Source organism: Toxorhynchites rutilus, chromosome 1 (assembly GCF_029784135.1).
Source record: "Toxorhynchites rutilus septentrionalis strain SRP chromosome 1, ASM2978413v1, whole genome shotgun sequence".
Classification (NCBI taxonomy): Eukaryota; Metazoa; Arthropoda; class Insecta; order Diptera; family Culicidae; genus Toxorhynchites; species Toxorhynchites rutilus.
In genome coordinates, this window is record NC_073744.1 from 93,914,161 (window position 1) to 93,939,425 (window position 25,265).

General features: G+C 41.1%; 2 protein-coding genes across 3 annotated transcripts in view; one reads left to right on the plus strand and one right to left on the minus strand.

The window, feature by feature from the left end:
* The window catches only part of LOC129775838 (methylthioribose-1-phosphate isomerase), a 91,001-nt gene that overhangs the window by 49,169 nt on the left and 16,567 nt on the right, over positions 1 to 25,265 (minus strand). The window lies entirely within an intron of this gene.
* LOC129775809 (uncharacterized) overlaps positions 2,284 to 25,265 on the plus strand; it is a 43,872-nt gene continuing 20,890 nt past the window's right edge. Inside the window, exons 1-3 of one of the 2 annotated variants that reach the window (XM_055780922.1) lie at positions 2,284 to 3,015; positions 21,636 to 21,978; positions 22,033 to 22,174. In XM_055780922.1, coding sequence (XP_055636897.1) covers positions 2,994 to 3,015; positions 21,636 to 21,978; positions 22,033 to 22,174 — 507 coding nt within the window. In that variant the 5' untranslated portion in view covers positions 2,284 to 2,993. The remainder of the gene's footprint in view (positions 3,016 to 21,635; positions 21,979 to 22,032; positions 22,175 to 25,265) is intronic. The other variant, XM_055780933.1, reaches the window with a different exon arrangement.

Below are 25,265 nucleotides of genomic sequence, written 5' to 3' on the forward strand. Positions count from 1 at the left end.
AATATATTCATATTAGATCGCAATTCAATTTCAACATAATCGCTATTATAGCCGGTCAAAGTTGCATATTCATCCAAACAAATTCGGTAAGCATTTGCCATGTATGTATATGACCTCCAGTTTTGCATGCATATGTCAGTTAGGCGCATTATATGCCAACCAAATTTTAGGGCATATGATGTTATATATACGCTTGTTATGCGATTTAATGTTTGCTGGGTAGATACATCAGACAGGTGGAACAAAATATGCTGGATGGGTGGAACGATATATCGAAATGAATGTTCAGCTCTATACATACATATGAAACGGTTCATAAAATGAGAGCTGAATCGATCACCTATTGCAAGCGCATTGCTGCATAATAATAATTATTCTTACACTATTTTGTTAATATTTGATTGAATTCGTTAGTTTTTCAATTATTAATTATCTGGAGTTTTATACTTGCATTCACATTTCTAGGGATATAATTTTGTTCCACCAATCTAGTACGACCTTGTCCATAACAAATAATGGCAGTATGATTTAGAGGTGTGCAATCCAGCTCATCATGATGAACAGCTCAGATCAGCTCAGCTCATCTAGAAGAGCTGTTCGTTATGAACAGCTCTTCAGCTCAGTTGTCAGAGTCGACATCTGGTGGCGACTTTCAATTTGGTCTATACATTTCCGATATTTTTACTGAGACTTTTCATTATAATATAAAATTGTCTTCAAGAAGAATTTTTTGAGATTTTTTCACCGCCTACAAACAAAGTGTTTTAGACTAATTTAATACACAGATTTTAATTTTCATTCATAATTAGAATTTTAAAAACGTGCTCATTCTGCCTGAAAGTCAATTATTATTTTTGGCGCCCCCTAAAACAAAGCCCAATTCCGTCAACCCGAATATAACAGTTGAAAAGACAAGGAACAAATGAAACTGAACTGATATCATAACACGGAGAGAGAGAGACGGTCAGTTCATTTGAATATTACAGCTCACACACTCTCTTCAATTCTACAGCTCTTTTCTCTCCTTCATCATCATCAAAGTGAGCTGAAGAGCTGTTTGATTTTTTTTGCGAGCTGTTCCGCGTCAACTCACTTCAAAGAGTCGATTCTTCGGAACAGCTCATGAGCGGATGGCACATCTCTAGTATGATTAGAGAGATGCAGATTTGACAGACATATTATGATAGATTATCGCGCGATATCGCTAACCATTGTAAAGAGCTGCACTGAAAAATATCGCGAGTGAGTATATCGCATGCGATTAAAAGCCTGCATTGTAAAGGTAGCATTAGTGTGGCACTGGGTTGAAACTGAACAAAAACGAATTCGCTATATGCGTTTGAAGCTTCTAATATTGGTGATCAGCATCAAGGCGCATAGAAGTATATCCTAAGGTGGGCCAACTTGCTAAAACCACTCCTCAGCCATCTTGGAAGTCTACTGTGTTTTGTTTGTAAACAAAACAATACGCTTGTGCCCAAGCCCGCTCGTGATCAGTCTGTCTCTTTCACACTTCAAGGAAAAAAATCTCCGTACTTTTTTGTATACCGCTCGCCTAACCAACTTAGTGACGAAACGGCCTCACCTAGTACCATAGACCCGTCTTAATCAGCATGTGGGCGGTTTTGACTACCCTTAGAAAAATCCTCGGTCGAAAACTACTAAATACATTTGGTAATGCAAAATTAGTAGAATGTACATATTGTCAACAAACCCGCATCCCTACCAGAGATTAGTATATTTTACTCGATAACATTAGTAAGCTTGGATATTGTCATATCTGAAAACTGGTGAGAAAAGCGCGTATTAACCATTATCATTGTTCCCATAAGGCAATACGGAGGTATAATAAGGATATAATTCTGATACGTGCATTTTCGGCGAGAAAATGTTGCCGATATTGGGCTTCCGAATCATGGTTCTGCTTGACATATGTGTTTATTAGTACGGTCGAAAATGACTATCGATTGGTAGTATTTACCAAAAAATTCGTTATATTTACTAATTATTTCTCTCAGTGTAGAAATAGGGCAAACGTGCACTGGCAAGCACTGGAAAACTGATTGCATGATAATGTTTAAGGTGATTTTTTAGATAATGAAGTCAATTGTAGAACAGTTTGTTTTGTTTTATAATTTTCGAACAAACATACAAACTTGTTGAAATTTTTATCATGAAATCAATGAGATAATAAAAAGTCACTCAAATCTATTCTATGGATGAAGAGAATGCAACCAATTTTTCATTCCTAAGCTTTTCCTCTGGGCATGAATTAGAAAAGAAAAAAACCATATACTTCAGTCCCGCGTTCACCCGTTTCATGGAAATAATCCCTCGCAGAGTACAATATGTATAATCGAAGTTTGAAAACATATATAAGCGTAGTTTTGTACGCTTGAATACTAAACAATGTGAGTGAAATTCAGTGAAACTTATTTCACTCAACATGAATTAGCTGCAATATCTTTCGTTTAATCTCCGTTTGTTTGTTTGAATCTCTGAAGAGTGCGAGAGTGAACACATCGCTGAAGAAGAAGAGAACATCAAAACATAGAAATCTGTGTGCGTTATTGTATGTGAATACGATAATTCTTTGTCGTGCGGGCTAAAAGTCGAGAGACAATTCAAAAACAGTAGAGTGTGGATAGTGAAATATGCAGCACATTGTGACGTCTTCTTCGGAACACTGATCGTGCTCGAGTGCATGTTGGATGAATTAAACTCATTTGTGGAGTATTAGAGTGTGACGCTGGTTAACCGTATTCATGCGGGATAAGATGTTAATATTGTCTTATTATATAAATTGCACATAATCAAATAGATTGTGGAATAGTAAAAGTGAAAAGTGAATCAATCTGTTCTGTTGTGATTACAAGCTTGGGAAATGTTCTAAGATATCGCAAATAAACTGTAACTGTGGATGATTCTGTGTAATGAGTTAAAAATAAAAAGATCTCGGATCAAATCAGAACGATACGACTACTAACATAGCTATGGATAAGCTCGTGCTTTCAGGTATCTACCAACAACTTTAACTCATCGTATGTTATCCAATTGTAGTTCTATGCAGAAGATAATTCACATTTCCGTGACCACATTCGAGGTTTTGTCTTGAGCAATACTGCATAGATATAATACTATGCACGATCGCAGACGGTAATATTAGAAAATGGAAGGAAATGTTTCCGGAATCGTGATTTGTAAAGCTAGAATATTTCGTTGCAAGTGCTTTCAAAATAGATATTGCTCAATGTGAAATTTTTATTAATGAAATGTTTCTGTTTTACATTACAACTGCAAAGTCAATACTGCGGTGTTTTCGTTATAGAAATTTGCTTTTGAAATTCTTAATCCTTGATAAATGTAAACAAAAAAATTAGTAGACCAAAACGTAATAACAAATATCATTGGGCGTGGTATTTTCTTCCGATGGATGTAAGAACCAAAAAGCGCTGCAGTTCTAAATTGGCTTAAGTAATGGACAATGCTTTTCTGTGCAAGCTATGCGCATAATTTTTCTGTTTCCTTTCAAAATCATATTTATAATGTGATGCCTTGTACACATATTTTCAATGATTCAATATGACCTTCCTGGAATCCAAGAACAACATAATGTCTGAAATCTCGTCTCACGGCTTTGGTTTTTTTTTTGATTATGCATAATGGGAGTGTAGGCACGTTAGTTGAATTCCAAAGTATTGTCTATCTAAAATAGATGAGATGGAAATTTCTATTTTGTGCTTCTTCTATTGACCGCCTCATAGTAAGAAGAAGGAAACGATTTGCCCATACGCTTGGTGACGATGTTTACACCAAGGCGCGTAGAAGTATATCCTAAGGTGGGCCAACTTGCTAAAACCACTCTTCAGCCATCTTGGAAGTCTACTGTTTTTTGTTTGTAAACAAAACACAATACGCTAGTGCCGAAGCTCGTTCCTGATCAGTCTGTCTCTTTCACGCTTCAAGCAAATAATTCCCTTTCTGCTTTCTTCCAAGACGGGTCTATGGTAGAGATGGGCAAAACAGTTCACTTTGATGAACGGTTCACTCACTAGCCGTTCATCTAAGTGAATCAGTTCTTTTGAACCGTTCTTTCGCTCTTTCGTTCAGCGATATTAAGAACAACATAGAATGTTGGCTGGAACCCAACATCAATAGACAGCAGCATCAATATTGATATCGTTGGATTGGATAGTGTACGTATGGGATTTATATTTTTGAAATTTAGTGGGGAAAGATAAGCTGCTTCATTAAAAGTCGCTGTCTGTAGACTGTATGTGAAAATATGTTTATCGGTGGACAAAAGTTTATGTAATAATTTGATGTGCAATTTTACATATTTTCTTTTTGGACAACACTCAGGTTCACGCAATAGGCCAAACGATGAATTGAAAGCAACGAAAAAACTTTTTTCTCAACATACCAATTTTATGTTTACTTAATCCATGACCCCAGCTTCCCCCAGATTTTTTCTGATAATTAGAAAGTATAGGATATGCATATGAAGTTTTGCTTTTAAAACTACTAGAATCTAATTTAATTTTTAACCCAAAATTGAGAATCCATTAACAAAATAAACCCAGCGTTACACGCATTTTGTTCATACATGACAAATCGTTTTATTTTCCTTACAAGCGTTCTCGTTGTATTTATCCATTCCGCCCAGCGCAAATCAGTTCGTTCGTTTCCAAACAATTTGCCCGCAAACACTTCGTTCTCAAACAGTTCGTTCCCAAACAGTTCACTCTCAACCAGTTCTTTCCCATACAGTTCACTCGCAAACAGTTCGTTCACAAACAGTTCACTCTCAAACAGTTCACACGCAAACCGTTCTTACGGAATCAGTTCGTTCACAAACCGTTCGCTCGCAATCAGTTCGTGGGGAGAACTATCGTTCTTTGAAAAAGAACGACCGCTCGTTCACTCTTTTCGGCGAACTAGTTCTTTCGTACCGTTCGTGAACGGTTTGCCCATCTCTAGTCTATGGTACTAGGTGAGGCCGTTTCGTCACTAAGTTGGTTAGGGGAGCGGTATATGAAAACAATACGGAAGAAAGCAGAAGGGGAATTATTTCCTTGAAGCGTGAAAGAGACAGACTGATCAGGAGCGAGCTTCGGCACTAGCGTATTGTGTTTTGTTTACAAACAAAACACAGTAGATTTCCAAGATGGCTGAAGAGTGGTTTTAGCAAGTTGGCCCACCTTAGGATATACTTCTACTCGCCTTGGTTTACACCACTCGGAAAAGCAGAATTAACACCTTGATCGCCCCGTCACCTAGATCTGGGTGACGGGTGTATTTCCTGAGAGGCCCCGTCACCCAGATGTGGGTGACACTTCTCGTTCAATTTGAATCCGCGTTGACAACATTGAGTCTCGTTTACTAGTTTAGGGGAACGTTAAAAAATAATTGATTTTCAGGCGGAATGAACACTTTTTAAAATTAAAACTATGAATGAAAATTAACTTTTCCGTACAAAATTAGTATTATGTTATATTATGTATGTAAAACACGTTCTTTTGGAAGTGGCGAAAAAATCTCGTACGAAAATTGTTTTTGAAGAAAACTTTATATTATGATGAAAAGTTTCAGTAACAATGTTAGAAATGTATAGTCAAATGGTTAAAACAAATCATAAATACGTGTGTCAAATAATTAAAAAACATAATGTTAAAATTTTCATTCAAATTTTTACATTTTAAAACTAGTTTCGTGTCATCCAAGGAAAGTAGAGTGGAAGGTAAAACGTAATGTCAGAATTGCCGTTAGGACGTATCCCGTAAGTTTGAACTTATTTACATATATGGTATCCAAACAACACTAAACATTGACTACAGTTTTGCCGGCACGGTTGATTGTCGTTATGAATCAGTACAAAAAACAAAGCTGCAAATTATGCGCCAGTGGCGGTACCACGATCAAAGCACTCCCTGAATCACATTAGCCGAGCCAGATGGTGGAAGCATATGCATAAAGGTTACTAGGTTACTATTTTCAACGACAACTGCATACGGAAACCCAACAAGCCGGCTAGCGATCACAACTCGTATAGGCCGATTTCAATGTTATCCTGTATTCGTAAATTGTTAGAGAAAATGATTCTACTTCGTTTGGACAAGTGGGTCGAAACGAACAATTTGCTGTCAAATACGCAGTTTGGCTTCCGCCGAGGTAAAGGGACAAATGATTGTCTCGCGCTGCTATCTTCTGAAATCCAAATCGCATTTGCTCACAAAGAACAAATGGCTTCCGTTTTTCTCGATATCAAAGGGGCATTTGATTCAGTTTCCATGGAAATTCTCTCAGAGAAGCTTCATAATCGTGGACTTTCACCAATTCTCAACAATTTCCTGTACAATTTACTGTCAGAGAAGCACACGATTTTTTCTCATGGCTCGAAATCTTCTCGTTACAGTTTTATGGGCCTACCACAAGGCTCCTGCCTAAACCCCCTCTTGTACAGTTTTTACGTCAATGATATGGGTGATTGTCTAACTAGAGACTGCACGCTGAGACAACTTGCAGACGATGGAGTTATTTCCATCACGGGTACTAATCCCGTCGTTCTGCAAAAGTCGTTGCAAGATACCCTGAACAATCTGTTCACGTGGGCCCTCAAGCTGGGTATCGAATTCTCTACGGAGAAAACTGAAATGGTCGTTTTTTCTAGGAAGCACGAACCCGCCCAATTCCAGCTTCACCTATCCGGCAAAACGATCCAACACTCTATGTTTTTCAAATACCTGGGTGTATATTTTGATTCTAAGTGTACCTGGGGGAGACACATTGCGTATTTGAAACAGAAATGCCAGCAAAGAATCAATTTTCTCCAAGCAATTACCGGAACATGGTGGGGTGCCCATCCAGGAGACCTCATTCAGTAAAACTACTAGAATCTAATTTAATTTTTAACCCAAAATTGAGAATCCATTAACAAAATAAACCCAGCGTTACACGCATTTTGTTCATACATGACAAATCGTTTTATTTTCCTTACAAGCGTTCTCGTTGTATTTATCCATTCCGCCCAGCGCAAATCAGTTCGTTCGTTTCCAAACAATTTGCCCGCAAACACTTCGTTCTCAAACAGTTCGTTCCCAAACAGTTCACTCTCAACCAGTTCTTTCCCATACAGTTCACTCGCAAACAGTTCGTTCACAAACAGTTCACTCTCCAACGGTTCACTCTCAAACAGTTCACACGCAAACCGTTCTTACGGAATCAGTTCGTTCACAAACCGTTCGCTCGCAATCAGTTCGTGGGGAGAACTATCGTTCTTTGAAAAAGAACGACCGCTCGTTCACTCTTTTCGGCGAACTAGTTCTTTCGTACCGTTCGTGAACGGTTTGCCCATCTCTAGTCTATGGTACTAGGTGAGGCCGTTTCGTCACTAAGTTGGTTAGGGGAGCGGTATATGAAAACAATACGGAAGAAAGCAGAAGGGGAATTATTTCCTTGAAGCGTGAAAGAGACAGACTGATCAGGAGCGAGCTTCGGCACTAGCGTATTGTGTTTTGTTTACAAACAAAACACAGTAGATTTCCAAGATGGCTGAAGAGTGGTTTTAGCAAGTTGGCCCACCTTAGGATATACTTCTACGCGCCTTGCTTTCTTCCGTACTGTTACGGCCTCACCTAGTACCTTAGACCCGTCTTGGTTTACACCAAGACGGGTCTATGGTACTAGGTGAGGCCGTTTCGTCACTAAGTTGGTTAGGGGAGCGGTATATGAAAACAGTACGGAAGAAAGCAGAAGGGGAATTTTTTCCTTGAAGTGTGAAAGAGACAGACTGATCACGAGCGAGCTTGGGCATAAGCGTATTGTGTTTTGTTTACAAACAAAACACAGTAGACTTCCAATATGGCTGAAGAGTGGTTTCAGCAAGTTGGCCCACCTTAGGATATACTTCTACTCGCCTTGGTTTACACCACTCGGAAAAGCAGAATTAACACCTTGATCGCCCCGTCACCTAGATCTGGGTGACGGGTGTATTTCCTGAGAGGCCCCGTCACCCAGATGTGGGTGACACTTCTCGTTCAATTTGAATCCGCGTTGACAACATTGAGTCTCGTTTACTAGTTTAGGGGAACGTTAAAAAATAATTGATTTTCAGGCGGAATGAACACTTTTTAAAATTAAAACTATGAATGAAAATTAACTTTTCCGTACAAAATTAGTATTATGTTATATTATGTATGTAAAACACGTTCTTTTGGAAGTGGCGAAAAAATCTCGTACGAAAATTGTTTTTGAAGAAAACTTTATATTATGATGAAAAGTTTCAGTAACAATGTTAGAAATGTATAGTCAAATGGTTAAAACAAATCATAAATACGTGTGTCAAATAATTAAAAAACATAATGTTAAAATTTTCATTCAAATTTTTACATTTTAAAACTAGTTTCGTGTCATCCAAGGAAAGTAGAGTGGAAGGTAAAACGTAATGTCAGAATTGCCGTTAGGACGTATCCCGTAAGTTTGAACTTATTTACATATATGGTATCCAAACAACACTAAACATTGACTACAGTTTTGCCGGCACGGTTGATTGTCGTTATGAATCAGTACAAAAAACAAAGCTGCAAATTATGCGCCAGTGGCGGTACCACGATCAAAGCACTCCCTGAATCACATTAGCCGAGCCAGATGGTGGAAGCATATGCATAAAGGTTACTAGGTTACTATTTTCAACGACAACTGCATACGGAAACCCAACAAGCCGGCTAGCGATCACAACTCGTATAGGCCGATTTCAATGTTATCCTGTATTCGTAAATTGTTAGAGAAAATGATTCTACTTCGTTTGGACAAGTGGGTCGAAACGAACAATTTGCTGTCAAATACGCAGTTTGGCTTCCGCCGAGGTAAAGGGACAAATGATTGTCTCGCGCTGCTATCTTCTGAAATCCAAATCGCATTTGCTCACAAAGAACAAATGGCTTCCGTTTTTCTCGATATCAAAGGGGCATTTGATTCAGTTTCCATGGAAATTCTCTCAGAGAAGCTTCATAATCGTGGACTTTCACCAATTCTCAACAATTTCCTGTACAATTTACTGTCAGAGAAGCACACGATTTTTTCTCATGGCAGCTCGAAATCTTCTCGTTACAGTTTTATGGGCCTACCACAAGGCTCCTGCCTAAACCCCCTCTTGTACAGTTTTTACGTCAATGATATGGGTGATTGTCTAACTAGAGACTGCACGCTGAGACAACTTGCAGACGATGGAGTTATTTCCATCACGGGTACTAATCCCGTCGTTCTGCAAAAGTCGTTGCAAGATACCCTGAACAATCTGTTCACGTGGGCCCTCAAGCTGGGTATCGAATTCTCTACGGAGAAAACTGAAATGGTCGTTTTTTCTAGGAAGCACGAACCCGCCCAATTCCAGCTTCACCTATCCGGCAAAACGATCCAACACTCTATGTTTTTCAAATACCTGGGTGTATATTTTGATTCTAAGTGTACCTGGGGGAGACACATTGCGTATTTGAAACAGAAATGCCAGCAAAGAATCAATTTTCTCCAAGCAATTACCGGAACATGGTGGGGTGCCCATCCAGGAGACCTCATTCAGTTGTACAAAACAACGATATTATCAGTGTTGGAATATGGCAGTTTTTGCTTCCGATCAGCTGCCAGGATTCATATTCTGAAGCTGGAGAGAATACAATATCGTTGCTTGCGTATAGCCATGGGGTGTTTGCATTCGACACATACGATGAGTCTCGAAGTTTTGGCAGGAGTACCCCCGCTTACTCTTCGGTTCACAGAATTATCCTACAGATTTCTCATCCGTTGCAAGATCATGAATCCATTGGTGATTGATAACTTCGAAAATCTACTCCAACTTATACCATGAGTACCTTACCCACGACGTGCACCCTTCACCAGGCATCTCCAACCAAGTTTGCTTCCCATACTTTTGCAATTCCTCTGTCATTTTTGATCTGTCCATGCGACAAAAATCCATGGAATCCCAGATCACCTAAGCTCCGATTCTATTCCGCCGATATTTTCGGCAGAATATGGGAAAGTTGGATCTGATAAAATGTTCTTTACTGACGGTTCATTCATAAACGGGTCCACTGGCTTCGGCATCTTCAATGAAAATTCCAGTGCCTCTTTCAAACTCGAAGATCCTTGTTCCGTGTATGTCGCTGAACTGGGTGCGATATATTACGCATTAGGGATCATTGAAACATTGCCCATCGACCACTATTTTATTTTTTCAGACAGTCTCAGCTCAATAGAGGCAATCCGCGCAATGAAAGTTGATAAACGCTCATCTTATTTCCTAACAAGAATAAGACAACTATTGAGTGTTTTGGTCGAAAAATTATTCAAGATTACCTTAGCATGGGTTCCCTCTCATTGCTCGATTCCGGGGAATGGGGGCGTTGCTGATTAATGGTCAGCTGCATCCCAATAGGAAGTATCCCGTGTCGGGCACACGTACAGAGCATCGAAGACTGCAACATACCAATTATGAGAACACTTGTAATACTAACCTCGAGCCAACCGCGAGTAATCGGTTACATATTACTAACATAGTTGTAAGACAAAAATTGTCAAAATATTGGACTCCCGGCCCCGTCAGGCTAACGCCACATGTGCCTTAATAAAATATATATTTTGGGAAAAAAAACTGTTTATTATACTGCTTCAAATACCTTCGACGAAATCAAATGTAACCATACCAACGTAAGTAATAACATAAACAAATCCAAACTTTTCGTCTTGCCATTCCTCAAACGTCTTTTCTAAATAGTGTAAATTACGAGCCACCTGTTAACTCCACCATCTTGGTGTCATCCAATCTGATAGAGATTACCCTAACTAGTTTGGGACCCAAATTATGGCCCTATTTGGAAGTCACCACCAGGCGTCGACACTATTCCACTGTCAATGCAAATAGAATTTTTAAACGGAAAATGATAGAATAGGCACTCGAATGTAAATATGGGTTATGTAGAATAATCAAAAAATCAAAAACATAAAAATTAGTTTTTATACTATACGGTTTTATTTAGCATTACATACTGAAAATATGTTTGTATGTTTATCTGCAGGGTTGTCCCACATCAATAGAAATTTAACTTCCTTCCTGTTGACCGATTGATCTGAAATTTAGAGCACGCCTTTATATCTGCTGTCATTTTAAAACTGCGTATCTTGAAAATCCAAGATGGCGATCGCTACAAAATGGCGGACTACATATTTTATCAAACCCCCATCAATATGGGTAGATTGTAAATCCAAAATGACCGCCATCACAAAATGGGACATTTTTTCAATTCATCAATATGGGTAGCAAAAAAAATGGCTTTATTTCATAAAAACGTGACCTGTTTTCTGATTTGACACCCCTCCTGAAAGACGTAGTTCTACGTCAAAAAATTCTTTCCAATGTATCAATGTCGAAACATCGAATATTGGCCAAAATTTGCATTTTCTTCCTGCAGGAGGTTCAATGGAATTATTTTTCCTACATCACAATGTGCTCTTCTATCAAAGTAATACTGTGGAAAAGTTTACATATGTTTGTATTTTATTAGGTTTTTTTAATTGTTAGGTTATGTTATTGAAACACCTTGCGCACATAGTTGCTTCAAACCGAATTTATTTTTCAATAAAGTTATACAAAATTAAACGAAATTGAGGAGTGTTAACTGAGAAATTGAGCTATTATTTGGTACAAAAACATACCATTCTGGTTGCTTCCCAAAGACATGAAAATTATCAAAGCTGTTGTTTGATTTTTTGAACAGCTGGTCGTTAAAAAGTTAAATAATTTCAAATATTCACATTTCCTCGCAAATCTGCGAACGATTACTGTTGCGATATGTGGGTTATGAATGAGCAACTCGCGATTAGTGGTAAAAATACATATATTTATTAGACGATAACTACGAACAATAAAACTAATGTGCGCGAGCTGCTGATCGCAAATTTTAACTTGTGTGATGATGGCTGTCGTTGTCGACGACAATGTAAACCGAGAGCCGCGGCGGCATCTGTCAAGCTGACGGCTGTCAGCTGGAGAGCCCCGCTGGCAAATTTGGTAACGCCAATTGACGGTTGGTGGGATGTCCTCCCAACACCTCCCCTTTCAATAAAGTTGATACGGATTGTACCTCGCAGGCTGCCTTCGAGATCTCGAAGACTGACGAGTAAGAATCGGTTGTTGATGTTGCGTGCTAAGGGAGGCTCGTTGACGTCGACGACTAATCTGTGGCTGCAGATCTTCTTGGAGTTCGGCTGGCAAGTCGAGTTCCTCAGCTTCCGGCTCAGGAGTAGGACGTAAACCCCAACTGTCCAGGATAATAGACAACGGTACTTGGGCAGTTTCCGGTGTCGTCTCAGCTTCTGCGTTTATTTCAGATTCGTGACGAGTCCGCAGTTGGTTGCAGTGGGATCGAATGAGATTTTGCTTCACAGGCAGCCAGATGTTATACATAACCCGACCGATGCGCTCGATCACCATGCCAGGCTGCCAGGTCCACTTGTTGGCTGAGTAGACCTTAGCCCAGACGAGATCTTGTGAATCGTAACTTCGAGCTCTCGCGCCGTGCTTCCGGTTGAATTGCTTTTCCTGTTTAGTACTAGGTAACTTGTAGAGCGGCTTAGGCGGGCGAAGTAATTCCAGAGACGTACGGATCGGGCGTCCATACATCAGGTTAGCGGGAGATTTCCCACCAGGTGCGCTGCGACAGGGTGTTGTTCTGTAGCACAGAAGGAAGGTATCGATGGCTTCGTCGAGGGTTTCCCCCCCTGCGGTGATTTTCTTGAGCGACCGTTTAAACGTGTCGACAAACCTCTCTGCTAGTCCATTTGACTGTGGATGGAATGGCGCTGTCTTCAGGTGAACGATACCGTTCGTGTCGCAGTATGATTCGAACCGGTCGCTGGTGAGTTGTGTCCCATTATCTGTGACCAATGTTTCCGGCTGACCGTATCTTGCGAAGATGCCACGAAGGATTCGCAAGGTTGCTGTGGTGGTGATCTCCTTGGTTCGTACGACTTCTGGCCATTTGGTGAACGAATCCACCAGAATGAGAAAATAGTTCCTATCCAGCGGACCGGCGTAATCCAGATGTAACCGTTGCCACGGTTTCTCCGGTGCGGGCCAGGATTCCATGGTAGTCTTCCGGTCTGTCTTGGCTACGCTGGCACACTCGTTGCACGAAGCGACAAGCTTCGCTACCTCGTCGTCGATGTTTGGCCAGTAAACATATTGACGAGCGACGGAACGCATTCGTTCAACTCCGGGGTGTCCTTTATGCAGCTGTTGGAGAACGCGCTTTTTGAACGTTGGTGGGATGACCAACCTTTCACCATAGAGTAGGCATCCAGCTACGACGGAGAGACACTCTCGACGTTGATAAAATTGTTGGATTCCGGGATCGGTAATGCTGGTCTTCTTCGACGGCCAGCCTTCATTGACGAAACGAATGAAAATTCGCGTCGCTTTTGGTTCCGCTCTGGATGGCCTTGAACGAGAGCGGGAAAACCTGCAGCGACTCGTTGATGACGGTGCGAATGCTGTGTTCCAGTTGGAGATTGGCAATCACGTATTCCTCTTCTGGTCGCACGTGACGGTTGATGAGTCTGGAGAGTATGTCCGCGTGACCGAAGCTATCCGTAGAGATGTAGCGGATTTCGAAATCGTAAAGGAGAAAGGTTAAGGCCCACCGCTGGAGCCTGTTAGCGGTGTAGGTGGGAATACCTTTCTTTGAGCCAAATATCTGCAGGAGCGGTTTATGATCGGTCTCCAAAGTGAATCGACGACCGAACAGCATTCTATGAAACCGCGTCACTGCGGCTTTGATGGATCCATCGGGGAATCTGTGGGCGATGCGGGCTCCCAGCCCGACCGTTGATGCATCCGCCGACACGACGATTTCCATGTTAGGGTTGTAGTGCGTCAGAAGCAACGGTGATTGAAGAACCTCCCGGAAGCGATCGAATGACTTTTGGCAGGCGGACGACCACTCGAACTTGGTGTCCGCTTTCAGCAGCTGGTCTAGCGGCTGCCGAAGAGTGCGCATTTCCTTTACATATTTGCCATAATAATTAATGGCACCCAGGTACGAGCGAAGTGTAGAAACGTCGTGCGGGGTGGCATGTTGACAATTGCTGCTATCTTCTCCGGGTCTGGTCGAATGCCATCTCCATCGAGAATTTGACCCAGATATTTCACTTGGCGCATGTTGAAACTGCATTTTTCAATGCGTACGGTGAACCCAAATTCCTGCAGGCGAGTGAGGACCCGATACAGGTTCCGACGATATTCCTCCAACGTTCGGCCCCCTACCAGGATGTCATCCAGATAACCAGAGGTGCATTCCAGACCAGCAAGCATGGTATCCATTATTTGCTGGAACGCTCCCGGAGCTGATTTGACGCCGGGTGACAGTCTGGTGAACTGGTAGAGGCCTTTATGCGTGTTGATTGTAAGAAGTGGTTGGCTTGCCTCATCGACCTGGACCTGGAGGTAGGCGTCCGACAGATCAATGTGGCTGAAGTACCGGCAGTTGGCCATCTTTTTGAAGATGTCTTCGGGTAGAGGGAGCGGATAGCAGTTCGGCTCTAGTGCTGCGTTTAACCCCGTCGAATAATCCGCACATATGCGGACCGTCCCGTTAGGCTTCCGCACAACGACTATTGGTGCAGCCCAGTCGGAAAAGTCAACCTTTTTGATGATGTCAAGGCTTTCCAACCGGTGAAGTTCCTCTTCCACGACGCTCTCCATGCTGTAAGCCACCGGCCGTTTTGGTCGAAACACCGGCTTGGGATCATCCTTCAGCACCAGCATTACCGGCGTCTTGTTGTACATGCCCATTTTCGTGGTAAAAACGTCGGGAAACCGGGCCCGAAGGTCGGAAACGTCTTGGGTCTGCTGACTAGTAACTTGGTTGCAGAACGCCGTGATCGGTTGGTTCCACAGACCGAACTGGTCCATCATATCGATGCCTAAAATGTCGAGATGAACGTTAGGAGCTGATACGTAACACTTACCCTCTCTGGAGATGTTGTTGAGGGTGATGCTACACTGCAGCTCTGAAATAAGTTTCAGCGGCTCCCCGGACGCTGTTTTTGCTCGACAACTTGCTGGCAGTACTTTCGGACGACCAAGTTTGACCCACGACTGAGGCGAGATGATGGATATGTCCGACCCAGTGTCCAACTGCAGTCGGAGAGGGACACCGTTGAGTTGGACTTCGATGAATTTTCGACCCTGACGAATGTTCCGAACTGTCACCGTCTTTGTTGACTGCTCACGCTTCTTCTTCATCTTGATTTTCTTCGGTAGCTGCTTTCTCGAACCGCTCGCTGCCGACTTCGATGAAAAACATGCGCAGTACCCTTCTCGGTGACCTTGCTTACCGCAGTCGCGACATTTGTGATCGCGAAAATGGCAATCTTCGCTGAAGTGCATCCCTCCGCAGGACCAACAGGGTTTTCTGGGCTGATCGTGCGAGGGAGTGCTGCTGGTTGATCGACGCCTGTTCTTCTGGTTGTGAGCAACGAAATTCACTCCCGATGGGTTTTCTACCATAACAGTGTCCATCTTGAGGTTGACGAGGTTGTTGCATTGCTCAACTAAAGGGTGTGTCACATCAAATTGCTTCACGGAAAAAACGCTGTAGAAATTTAATTTTTATGAATTATATCTTCAGCTTTCGCTTATAATCAGATAAGAGTGTATAGATCACGTTGGCCATGCTTCACTGTCAATTTTTCGTAAATTTGGAAAAATGTCGTCGAACGAAAAAGAGCGTCGTGAATTAATCCTGTGCACTCATTCCGAGAATCCGGAGTTGTCACATCGGGACATCGGTAAGATGCTGGGAATCGTCCAATCCACGGTCATCAGAGTACTAAAACGATACTTCGAGAACCTAACCATCGACCGGAAGGTGAAGAACGGCAAAAATGGATGCTCCGTCAGTGAAAAAGATCACAAGCGCGTAGTTAAGCAGTTTAGACGTGATCCGAGAAGTTCGGTCCGGGATGTCGCCAATAAGCTGAATTTGTCAAGTTCATTCGTCCAGCGGACCAAGCAGCGGGAGGGCCTGCGTACAAACAAGGTTCAGAAGGCTCCTAACCGCGACGAAGGGCAAAACATGGTGGGGAAGACGCGAGCCCAGAAGCTGTACACCGAAATGCTGACGAAGCCGCATTGCCTGGTAATGGACGACGAAACCTACGTCAAAGCGGACTTTCGTCAGCTGCCGGGCCTGTTGTTCTTCTCCGCAGAGGACAAATTCAGCGTTCCGGAGGAGATTCGCAAGCAGAAACTATCCAAGTTTGCCAAAAAGTACATGGTGTGGCAAACGATCTGCTCTTGCGGAAAGCGGAGCGCCCCTTCGTGATGACCGGCACGGTAAACGGGCAGGTTTACCTTAAGGAGTGCCTACAGAAGCGCTTACTACCACTATTGAAGCAGCACGAGGACCCGACCATCTTCTGGTCGGATCTCGCTTCGTGCCACTATTCAAAGGACGTGTTGGAGTGGTACGAAGTCAACGGGGATACCTTCGTGCCAAAGGAAATGAACCCGCCCAACGAGCCGGATGGTGTCCGGAGCCCTACGGAAGAACCCAAAAGTTGTCAAATCGGAGGCGGACTTCAAGAGAAAATGGATTTCTGTTCAAAAAAAAACTACAACCTGACGTTGTACAGAACCTTATGGACGGGGTAAAGAGGAAGGTGCGAGCATACGGGCTTGGGCTCGAAGTATGAATAAAAAGAAAATACCAAAAGTTGTTTAATAGTTTTTATTTTACTGTCTAAAATTTTCAAAAGGATCGGTCTACTGGGCGAATTTCTACAGCGTTTTTTCCGTGATGCAATTTGATGTGACACACCCTTTACTTATTGAAGAGTAAGATCCGCAGCTTCATTGAGCTTGTTGATTAGCCGCATTCTGATCTCGGCGTCTTGCTTGGACTTGAGGCCACACACAAACGTCAGACACTTGAATTATTCTTCAGTAAGTTCTGACAGTTTGAAGTCAACACAGGACTTATTCCCCGGCACGAGTAGGCGAGATAATCCTCACTGTCCTTCTTGGTTGTCTGGAGGCAGTTGTACCGTCGACGAAAGATTGAAGTGGACGCACCGAACAGTGATTTCAATTTTTCTACCGTTTCGGCGAAGGTGTACTCACGAGCGAGCTTTGGTAAGATAAAGCTGTGGTAGCGCTCGTGGTCCGGTGGGCTCATTTTCCGTAGGAGGAGTCGAACCTTAGCAGCGTCATCTTGTGTCAACTTGTGTTCCAATGATGGCTGTCGTTGTCGACGACAATGTAAACCGAGAGCCGCAGCGGCATCTGTCAAGCTGACGGCTGTCAGCTGGAGAGCCCCGCTGGCAAATTTGGTAATGCCAATTGACGGTTGGTGGGATGTCCTCCCAACAATTACAAATAACGCTACTTGAATTTCAACTAATGATCGAATGAAACATTTCTCGAATTTGATTGAATTCTATACCTTTTCTTACTTTGAGGTTACGAAGAAATCATATATTAAGTCAATTAATGTTCTACGTTCTACGTTTTGTTGTCCGGTACGTAAATAAACAAAGATGGAGCCTTACCAGGTCGCGAACAAGTTATATGTAACTTGGGTGGGTGTTGAATAAGTTCGAATACACCTTAAAAATGAAAATACGAGATATTCTTTCCTGCGTCAATTTTTATTGAGGCAATGTTTATTGAGAACCTTTACGATATATTAGGGGGAATCCCCTAACAAGATCTTGGAAATGAGCTGCTTAGGTTGGTCCATAGTGTCCACTTTATGTTCGATCCGCTTAACCAGCATGCACGACCATACATAAGTGTCCTGGGGATTAAAATCCGAGGAACTGGGAGGACACAACGTCTTATCGAGAAAATCAATCAAATTCTCCCGACACCACGCTTGGACGATATTCGCTGTGTTGGCCAATGCGCCGTCCTGTTGAAAGATGTGATGATCCTTTCCGTAGAGATCCTGGGTCGGGTTATGCCGGGGCTACAACCTTCTCCAGAACCTCGGTCTTACAGTACGCGGCGTTGATTTTCAGGTTTTCCTCGATAAACACCAGTGGAAGTTTTCTACGCCTGGATACGGACCCCCAAACCATCACCGACGCGGCGCTCTGGAACCGCGGGATGTTTATGCGGGACGGAGGGATTCTGGTCAACTTCGGCGCCCACAGCCGATCATTTGGAATATTGTGACTGTTGTAAGACAAAGAGTTTTTCATCAGAAAACACGAACTCCTGACCTGCGTGCCGCCAAAATATCTATTTGGATTTGTCCAGTCTCTTCTTCGTTGTAGCCTTCGTTATCCAGTTACCTTGCGTTTCTTGTACGGCTTGTATCCCAGGTCCTTCGTCATGATGGTATGGGCAGTCCTGATCCACACATCTAGGTTAGCTGCGGTCTTCCGGATTGAGTAGTTCATACTTCGACGAACCCGCTTCCTCACCACCTTGATGGCTGCTAGTGTCCTCGCCGAACGCGGCTACCCAGATCTTGCATGGTTCTCAGCCGAGCCCGTCTCCCGATAACGACGGATGGTGGTATAGATGAAATTCCGGAATATGTCGCCGGGTCGCTCACCACTCGTAAACAACTTTACTACTGTAAGTCGACAAGTTAGTCTATATATGAGGCTTAACCACCAATACCAATACACAAAATGGATATAGTGCGCATCTACACAACGATGAAAAGTTGCATTCGAACTTATTGAACACTTCATTTATTTGTGTCGCACTTGATGGCTGTGCGACACAAATAAATGAAGTTTGAGTTTTTTGTAAATAAGAGAAAAAAAAGGTTTTTTGAAAACGCATTTTTGATTTACATATAAAGTGCATTTAGAATAATAAACCATGTTACAAATAAATTAGGAACATATCCGATTGAATTTGTATGAACTTGTATTAGAATAATTGATTCCTTATACGACTTTTCACTTTGCGGCCGATTTGGAACGTGGAACGTATCTAGGCCGTAAAGCGACGTATGGGTGTTCTGTCTGTTCCTATCTGTGTGTCTGTCTGATTCTTATGGACTCGGAAACTACTGAACCAATGAGAATTAATCAAGTGGATGTAACCAATTTAGGCATATGGAAGTTTTAGGCTCTCCCCCTTTCTTAGGGGAGGGGCTGCCATACAAATGAAACTCAAATATCTGCAAATTGCGCCTTTTTTGGCATGCGGAGGTTATAGGGGGCACGAAACGTTTCTATGGTGATTCGACACACTTACACCCTTTCTAAGCGCATGGGGGCTGCCATACAAATGGAACACAAACTTCTGCATAACTCCAGAACTAATCAAGCAAACGGAGCCAAATTTGGGATGTGAGGGTTTTTGGGTACGAGAAATGTTTCTATGATGGTATGACACCCCTCCCTTCTTTGGAATGGAGAGGGGGCTCAATAAAAATAATACATATGTTCCAACGGAACATGGCAATTGAAAATTTTCGGAAAACTCTGAAGGAAAATGGGAAAATTCGAAAAATTCAATTCGCATGTGTCTACAATTACATATTGACAAACGTTGTTAGTCCATTTGATGTTTACGGTAACGAAATTGATCTTCGCTCGAAAGTGGAAATAGATTTTAATGTGATAAAACGCACTCCTGTATCGAATGTGTTGATAAGAACAAAACTCGAGAAAGGAATTGTCCGATGTAGGACTGTCTTCATTCTATCATATATTCTGTATCAAACATTTATTCCATGTAACGGAGAAACATGTTATTTGCATCTTACACGAGAATTGTGTCTGAAAATAATCTGATATTATCGAGTTTTGGTAGAAGTACCGAAATTTTCTAGTAAAAAGATAATTTTAAAGGGTAGATTAGAAGATCAATCAATGAACAGTTCTACGATTGGACCCATGAACGTGCGCTTAGTAAGAAGACTAGGAGTGGGTTATATCTTTGATATGACCGCAAGGTGGACGTAAAACTAACGTTGACCTAGCCATCAATAAGTAACAACCATATAAATCTTAAACATTTCATCTTGAGAATAAATTGATTATCGTACCACTTCGTTTAGCCGGAAAAAAATTTTTAACGCTCAAAGGGGGAATCGATTCCTCCTCGGAAATACCCAGCACAAACAGTACCCCCTCCCCAAGCCCCGACAATTGGAGTCATCGTTGATCCGGAGCAGGATTATTAACGCTTGAGAAAGAATGGATTCCTCCTCGGAATTACACAGCAAAAATAAGGCCCCCTTCCCAACAATTCCAACTTCCCAACGACGATCGATTGCAGCATACGTAAACAAATAATTTCAAAACGCAGCTTTCATCAAAGTGATTTCTTCGATATGGTGGAATATCCACTACATCATGTCATGTATTTCATATTCTTCATTATCAAATTCATAGTCAATGGCACCCATCTGTATCGAGTTATCATCGATATATCGGTTTTCGCTAAATGTTCCCTTCGGTTCAACTGCAAAAAAAATGGAATTGGAAAAGAAGAGCATAATGCAGAGGCGTCTGAGTTCGACCGTCCCCATCTCACATCGCCGCATCAACTGAATAGATTTCCAGAGAGTGTGTATACGGTTTCAATAACCTGTTTTCTAAGCAATTTGAAAGCTACTGAAACAAGTTTTCGGGTCAATAATTAACAATAATATAACTCGTGGACATTTTGTCTTACGAATGAAATAATTATCATACCACTCCGTCCAGCCGGAAAAGTGGTATAATGTTCACAACCTTGCTGTCCAGCATCACTCTCTCGTTTTCGAAACTTTGAACTTACACCCCGGTACAGAAATGAAAGACGTAGTCCTACGTCAAAACGTGGATGTGATAACGAAAAAAAAATTGGACAGGACGAAGTTTGCCGGGTTAGCTAGTAACGTCAATAACGACGCCGACCACATCCTTGCAGTCACCAGGGGAAGGGAAGGAATGTTAGAATGATATTCGCCGTCCGAAGGCCAGAAGGGTCGCCTCTATTGCGTGGTTCCCTAGAGTTTATCGCGGAAGGGATAGTTGTTAGTGTTGGAGGTAAGAATCAGGATTCACTGTGACGAGTGATGTGATTAGGAGTTTATCCTTTTCTTTCTTTGCATAATAAGAACATTTTGTATTATGGTTGAGAACACATTCGTGAGAACAATTCAATTAGATCACAAACGCCAACAACGATCTCACTGAAGTGCAAATTTGAATTGAAATGCTCTAATTTTTTCAATTTTTCTTGCGATTAAATTTTTTTTGAGCCGTTCATCGTTCAATATATAGAACACATTCTCACAGTACTCGAAAATCTGTGTATACTATTTTTTACAATGATTGCATCGATAGTTTTCTGGTGCTATACCGGGCTCACACAAGCGAACATTCATATTTATATATGACAACCCCCGAAGATAGAGCAAATCTGATAGCACAATCATCATGCTCTCATACTCCGAAAACATTTCTATACAATTTGTCACGTGGATCAGTAGGGCATGTTTCGAATCATACAGACAGATAGACAGGCAAACGTTCATTTCAATATAAAGATAAATTTTGTATGGTGTGTTTACATTAATTAATTTCTCCATTAATATAATATCAATGTTACTAATTACGCACAGATAATCCGAACTATTTCGATGAGGAAGCTGCTAACAGAAGGTGCGAACCTAACAGTCGAAGTTTCTTTCTGTTCAAGAAGCGCAATTCGAGCAGCAAGGTGACAACATCGAAGTCTAATACAAAAGTCAGTGAAGATGTACCAGATTCCAAATGTGACGAGCGCGTGAAAGGTATTCCACGTTCACGTAGTAAAAGCACATCGACAGCTGTGAAACCAACCGGCACCAGAAAAAAACAATTTATCACCGATCATCAAAACTGTATAATAGCTGGGTCCCCAGAAAGTATGGACTCGATTACAGAAAATAGCGAAAATAACGATGTCTTTTACTCCAATTTCACGTAAGTTTCGACAGCTTTTTGTAAGGTAACTTATAATAAATAGTTTATTCTCAGTTACAGTAAAGATAGCAGAAATTCACATCGTGAGAACATAGACGATAAATCTAGTCAAGAGTATGGAGGAGAGCAAAGAAGGCATTCAATTGGAACATTCATGGGAAAAGAACATTCGCGGACTGATTCTGTTTCCGATGAGGTATGTGTACCCTGTAATATTAATGTTCAATAGAAGTGCACATATTATACAAAATATTCACAATAGTTTAACTTCAAATTTACTTAACTACATTTGTATGGGATATGATTACATTATTTCTATTTATCTACCAGGAATGCATTTAAAGATTTATTTTCAAGGCTGACTCAGACCTTTAATTGACCGGTGTTAAGTTAGAGAAGACTAAGTCGCTAAATTGAAAATTTCGAGTTATTGATAACGCCGCCAATTTATAATCGCACCAGCATCAATAACGATACAACTTCATGGATTTGAGAATACAACATGAGTTCAGTTAAGTGAACTGTGATTACCCAGTGATCAAAAAATATTTCCAATCAGTACTCACACCTCACGGTTTCCATGCACTGCAGCGGTGATTTTTCGTCAGAAGATCATACAACTGATTTGGCTCCGAGTTCCACAAAGCGATAGTTCGAGTTTCGAAAATAGGAAAATGTCACACGGGTCTGTCTTTATTTTGTTGTTTTCGTCTCTTTTCGTAGATCAATATAGTGAGGAGAAAAATCGGGAAACTCTGAAGGAAGGTCGGAAACTTCGGGAAATTGAACTGAACTTATTATCATCATTATTATTATTAGAAATTGCTAGGGAAAGCCACCGCTCGAACGTCTCAGACCCTTGTTTCAAATCATGTAAATAAAATTGTCTATTTCATGATTTACAGTAGTTTTATACAGTCAACATTCACTAACTGGGCGAAAAGGGAAGACCAGTTATCGACATTCGCGTTTTAACCAAGGGATTGCTAAGATGGCCGCCTTTTAGTAGCCAGCATAGAAAATCATGAGCATAGAAATCATAACCTAAAATTAAAAATGAAGTGCTCCGCGCGATTCTTCAGCTGTGATTTTAATTGTAAATCGTCAAGAATGCTTCCGGATGAGTAACCAAACATCGCTTGCCAAAGGAAACTATCTAACGTAATCAAATATTAACATATATGACTCCAAACATTAAACAATACGTGAGCCCGCTAAGCGCGAGCCCTGTTCTATGCTGCCTACGCTCAATTTGCATTGGATGGGATAGGGTTGCCAGAGCCCCGGTTTTAACTGGTCCGGCATGTTAAACGTCAAATAAAATCGAGGGGAACTTCAATGAATTGTTTGATTCGCGTTGATCATGAAACTGGATAAACGAAAGGATTTCAATGAAAATTTCGACATTGAGTGCGACAATAGGTATGAAATATAGTTTTAGAATTCTTTTTTTCTGTAATTTAATCAATGTTTGTCATGCGAAAATAATGTCAATTTTTATAACATTTCGAATTACATTCGAATGCCTCCCACAGCAAATCTTCCATTTGAATATGGCGACGATTGTTTACGAAATTCTGCTTTTTAACTGGTCCAAGGGCCAGTTAACGTTCGCTTAGTTAAAAAGCAGACCAGTTAGCGAACGATTACTGTAGTATATTTTTACGGATTCATATGTTTTGAAGGATTATAAAATCCACCTTCTATTGGTGTCAATGGGCCCCTCATTTGAGCTAACTTTTAATAAATCACCAGATGATTATTTGGCACGTATTCAGACCTTTTCTGGATTAAAACACTTAAAAATATTGTTATCATCATTGCAGACTATTTGTATCAGATTTGCATAGCTAAACCATTAAACTAATGCATTTCGATGATCTCAATTCTGATCATGAGTTGTCCAATTCACTAATGTTGTTTTATCCACATAATTTATATGGCAACCTCTTGGCGCGCTGCAGTTTGTTTATTGTGTCCATCGCGCATATCAGAAATCAAATTTCTCTGTTTCGAGTGTGTTCAGATGAACACTTTTAAAATGCACAAGAAAAGGCAATATTCTGAAGAAAACCTAAACTATGAATGAATCAATATGACGACAGTAAACTCAAACAATGATGAATGCAACATCTACTTGAAAATAAGATTTTTTATCATTCAAAAATGGTGATTCCTAAAACCGGACAAACCATGATCAGAGGTGGACAAACCATGATCATAGTTTCTCTTTGAGGAAAATCGTTGAAAAACATAAAAATTGGAATAATTTCAACGTATTAGCCACTAGAGATTTGGGGCTTTCCAACAAACCCAAACTCGTATTTATTATATGTGATTATCATGAAGAAAAATCGAGTTGCGTGAAAACACCCTAAATCGGACAAACCAAGATTATTTAATCTATGTATTGCCTAAAAACACTCTTTTGGGCGCTGGAACGCAGTGTGCTTGAATGTGGTGTGCTCGTGTGGGCACCATACCATGCCGTTCAGGTGATCCGAATTGAGCGAATTACACCTACCGTGCTTGACGAGTAGACAGATTCTGTTGCAGAGGCTATTTGTTTTCGACATTTTTAACGATAACGTGAACTGCTCAATACTGTTGGGAAACATTACCACCAATATTCCGGCCAAAACAACGCGGTGTGCAGCTCTCTTCCGTCTACCAGTGCGTCGTACCTAGGTAGTGCGGACTGAATCAAAACGGCTGTCAAAAAAGATCCAATTGAAATGTCAAAAGAGATCCAACGATCAGGAGTGTTATTTTTCTTATGATAATCAACACTATAAAAGAGGTATTGTTGTCAAGGGCAAAAATAAGTAAAATTATAAAATGAACGAACTACATATTTCCGTCAATTGTTTAATTAACCATTGCATCTCTGAAAGAGCATCTCAGCCTTTCACTGAGCAACGTATTTTTAATGTCCCCTCTCTTTGTCATAACGTTTTTCCGAACGTAATAAAAACAAACAAAGTCAGAGTCACGTAAATGTTTACTCCTGCGATTTGGAAATATTCGATAAAAAGTGGAAGGAAGAGCTGCCAGATGACTTTAAAAAAAAAAGTCTGTAAAAACATGTGAATGTCTGTTAAAAATGTGGAAAAGTCTGTAAAAGTGTGCAGATCTATAGAAATGTCTTTTAACGTTAATTTTCACATATTCATTAATACTTTGTACATCACGATGCACGTAAGATTGTATTCTGTATATATATATACAGCCATTCCATGCCAAACTAATATAGTGGTTCTCAGATCTTCGTCAAAAGTGGTAATTTT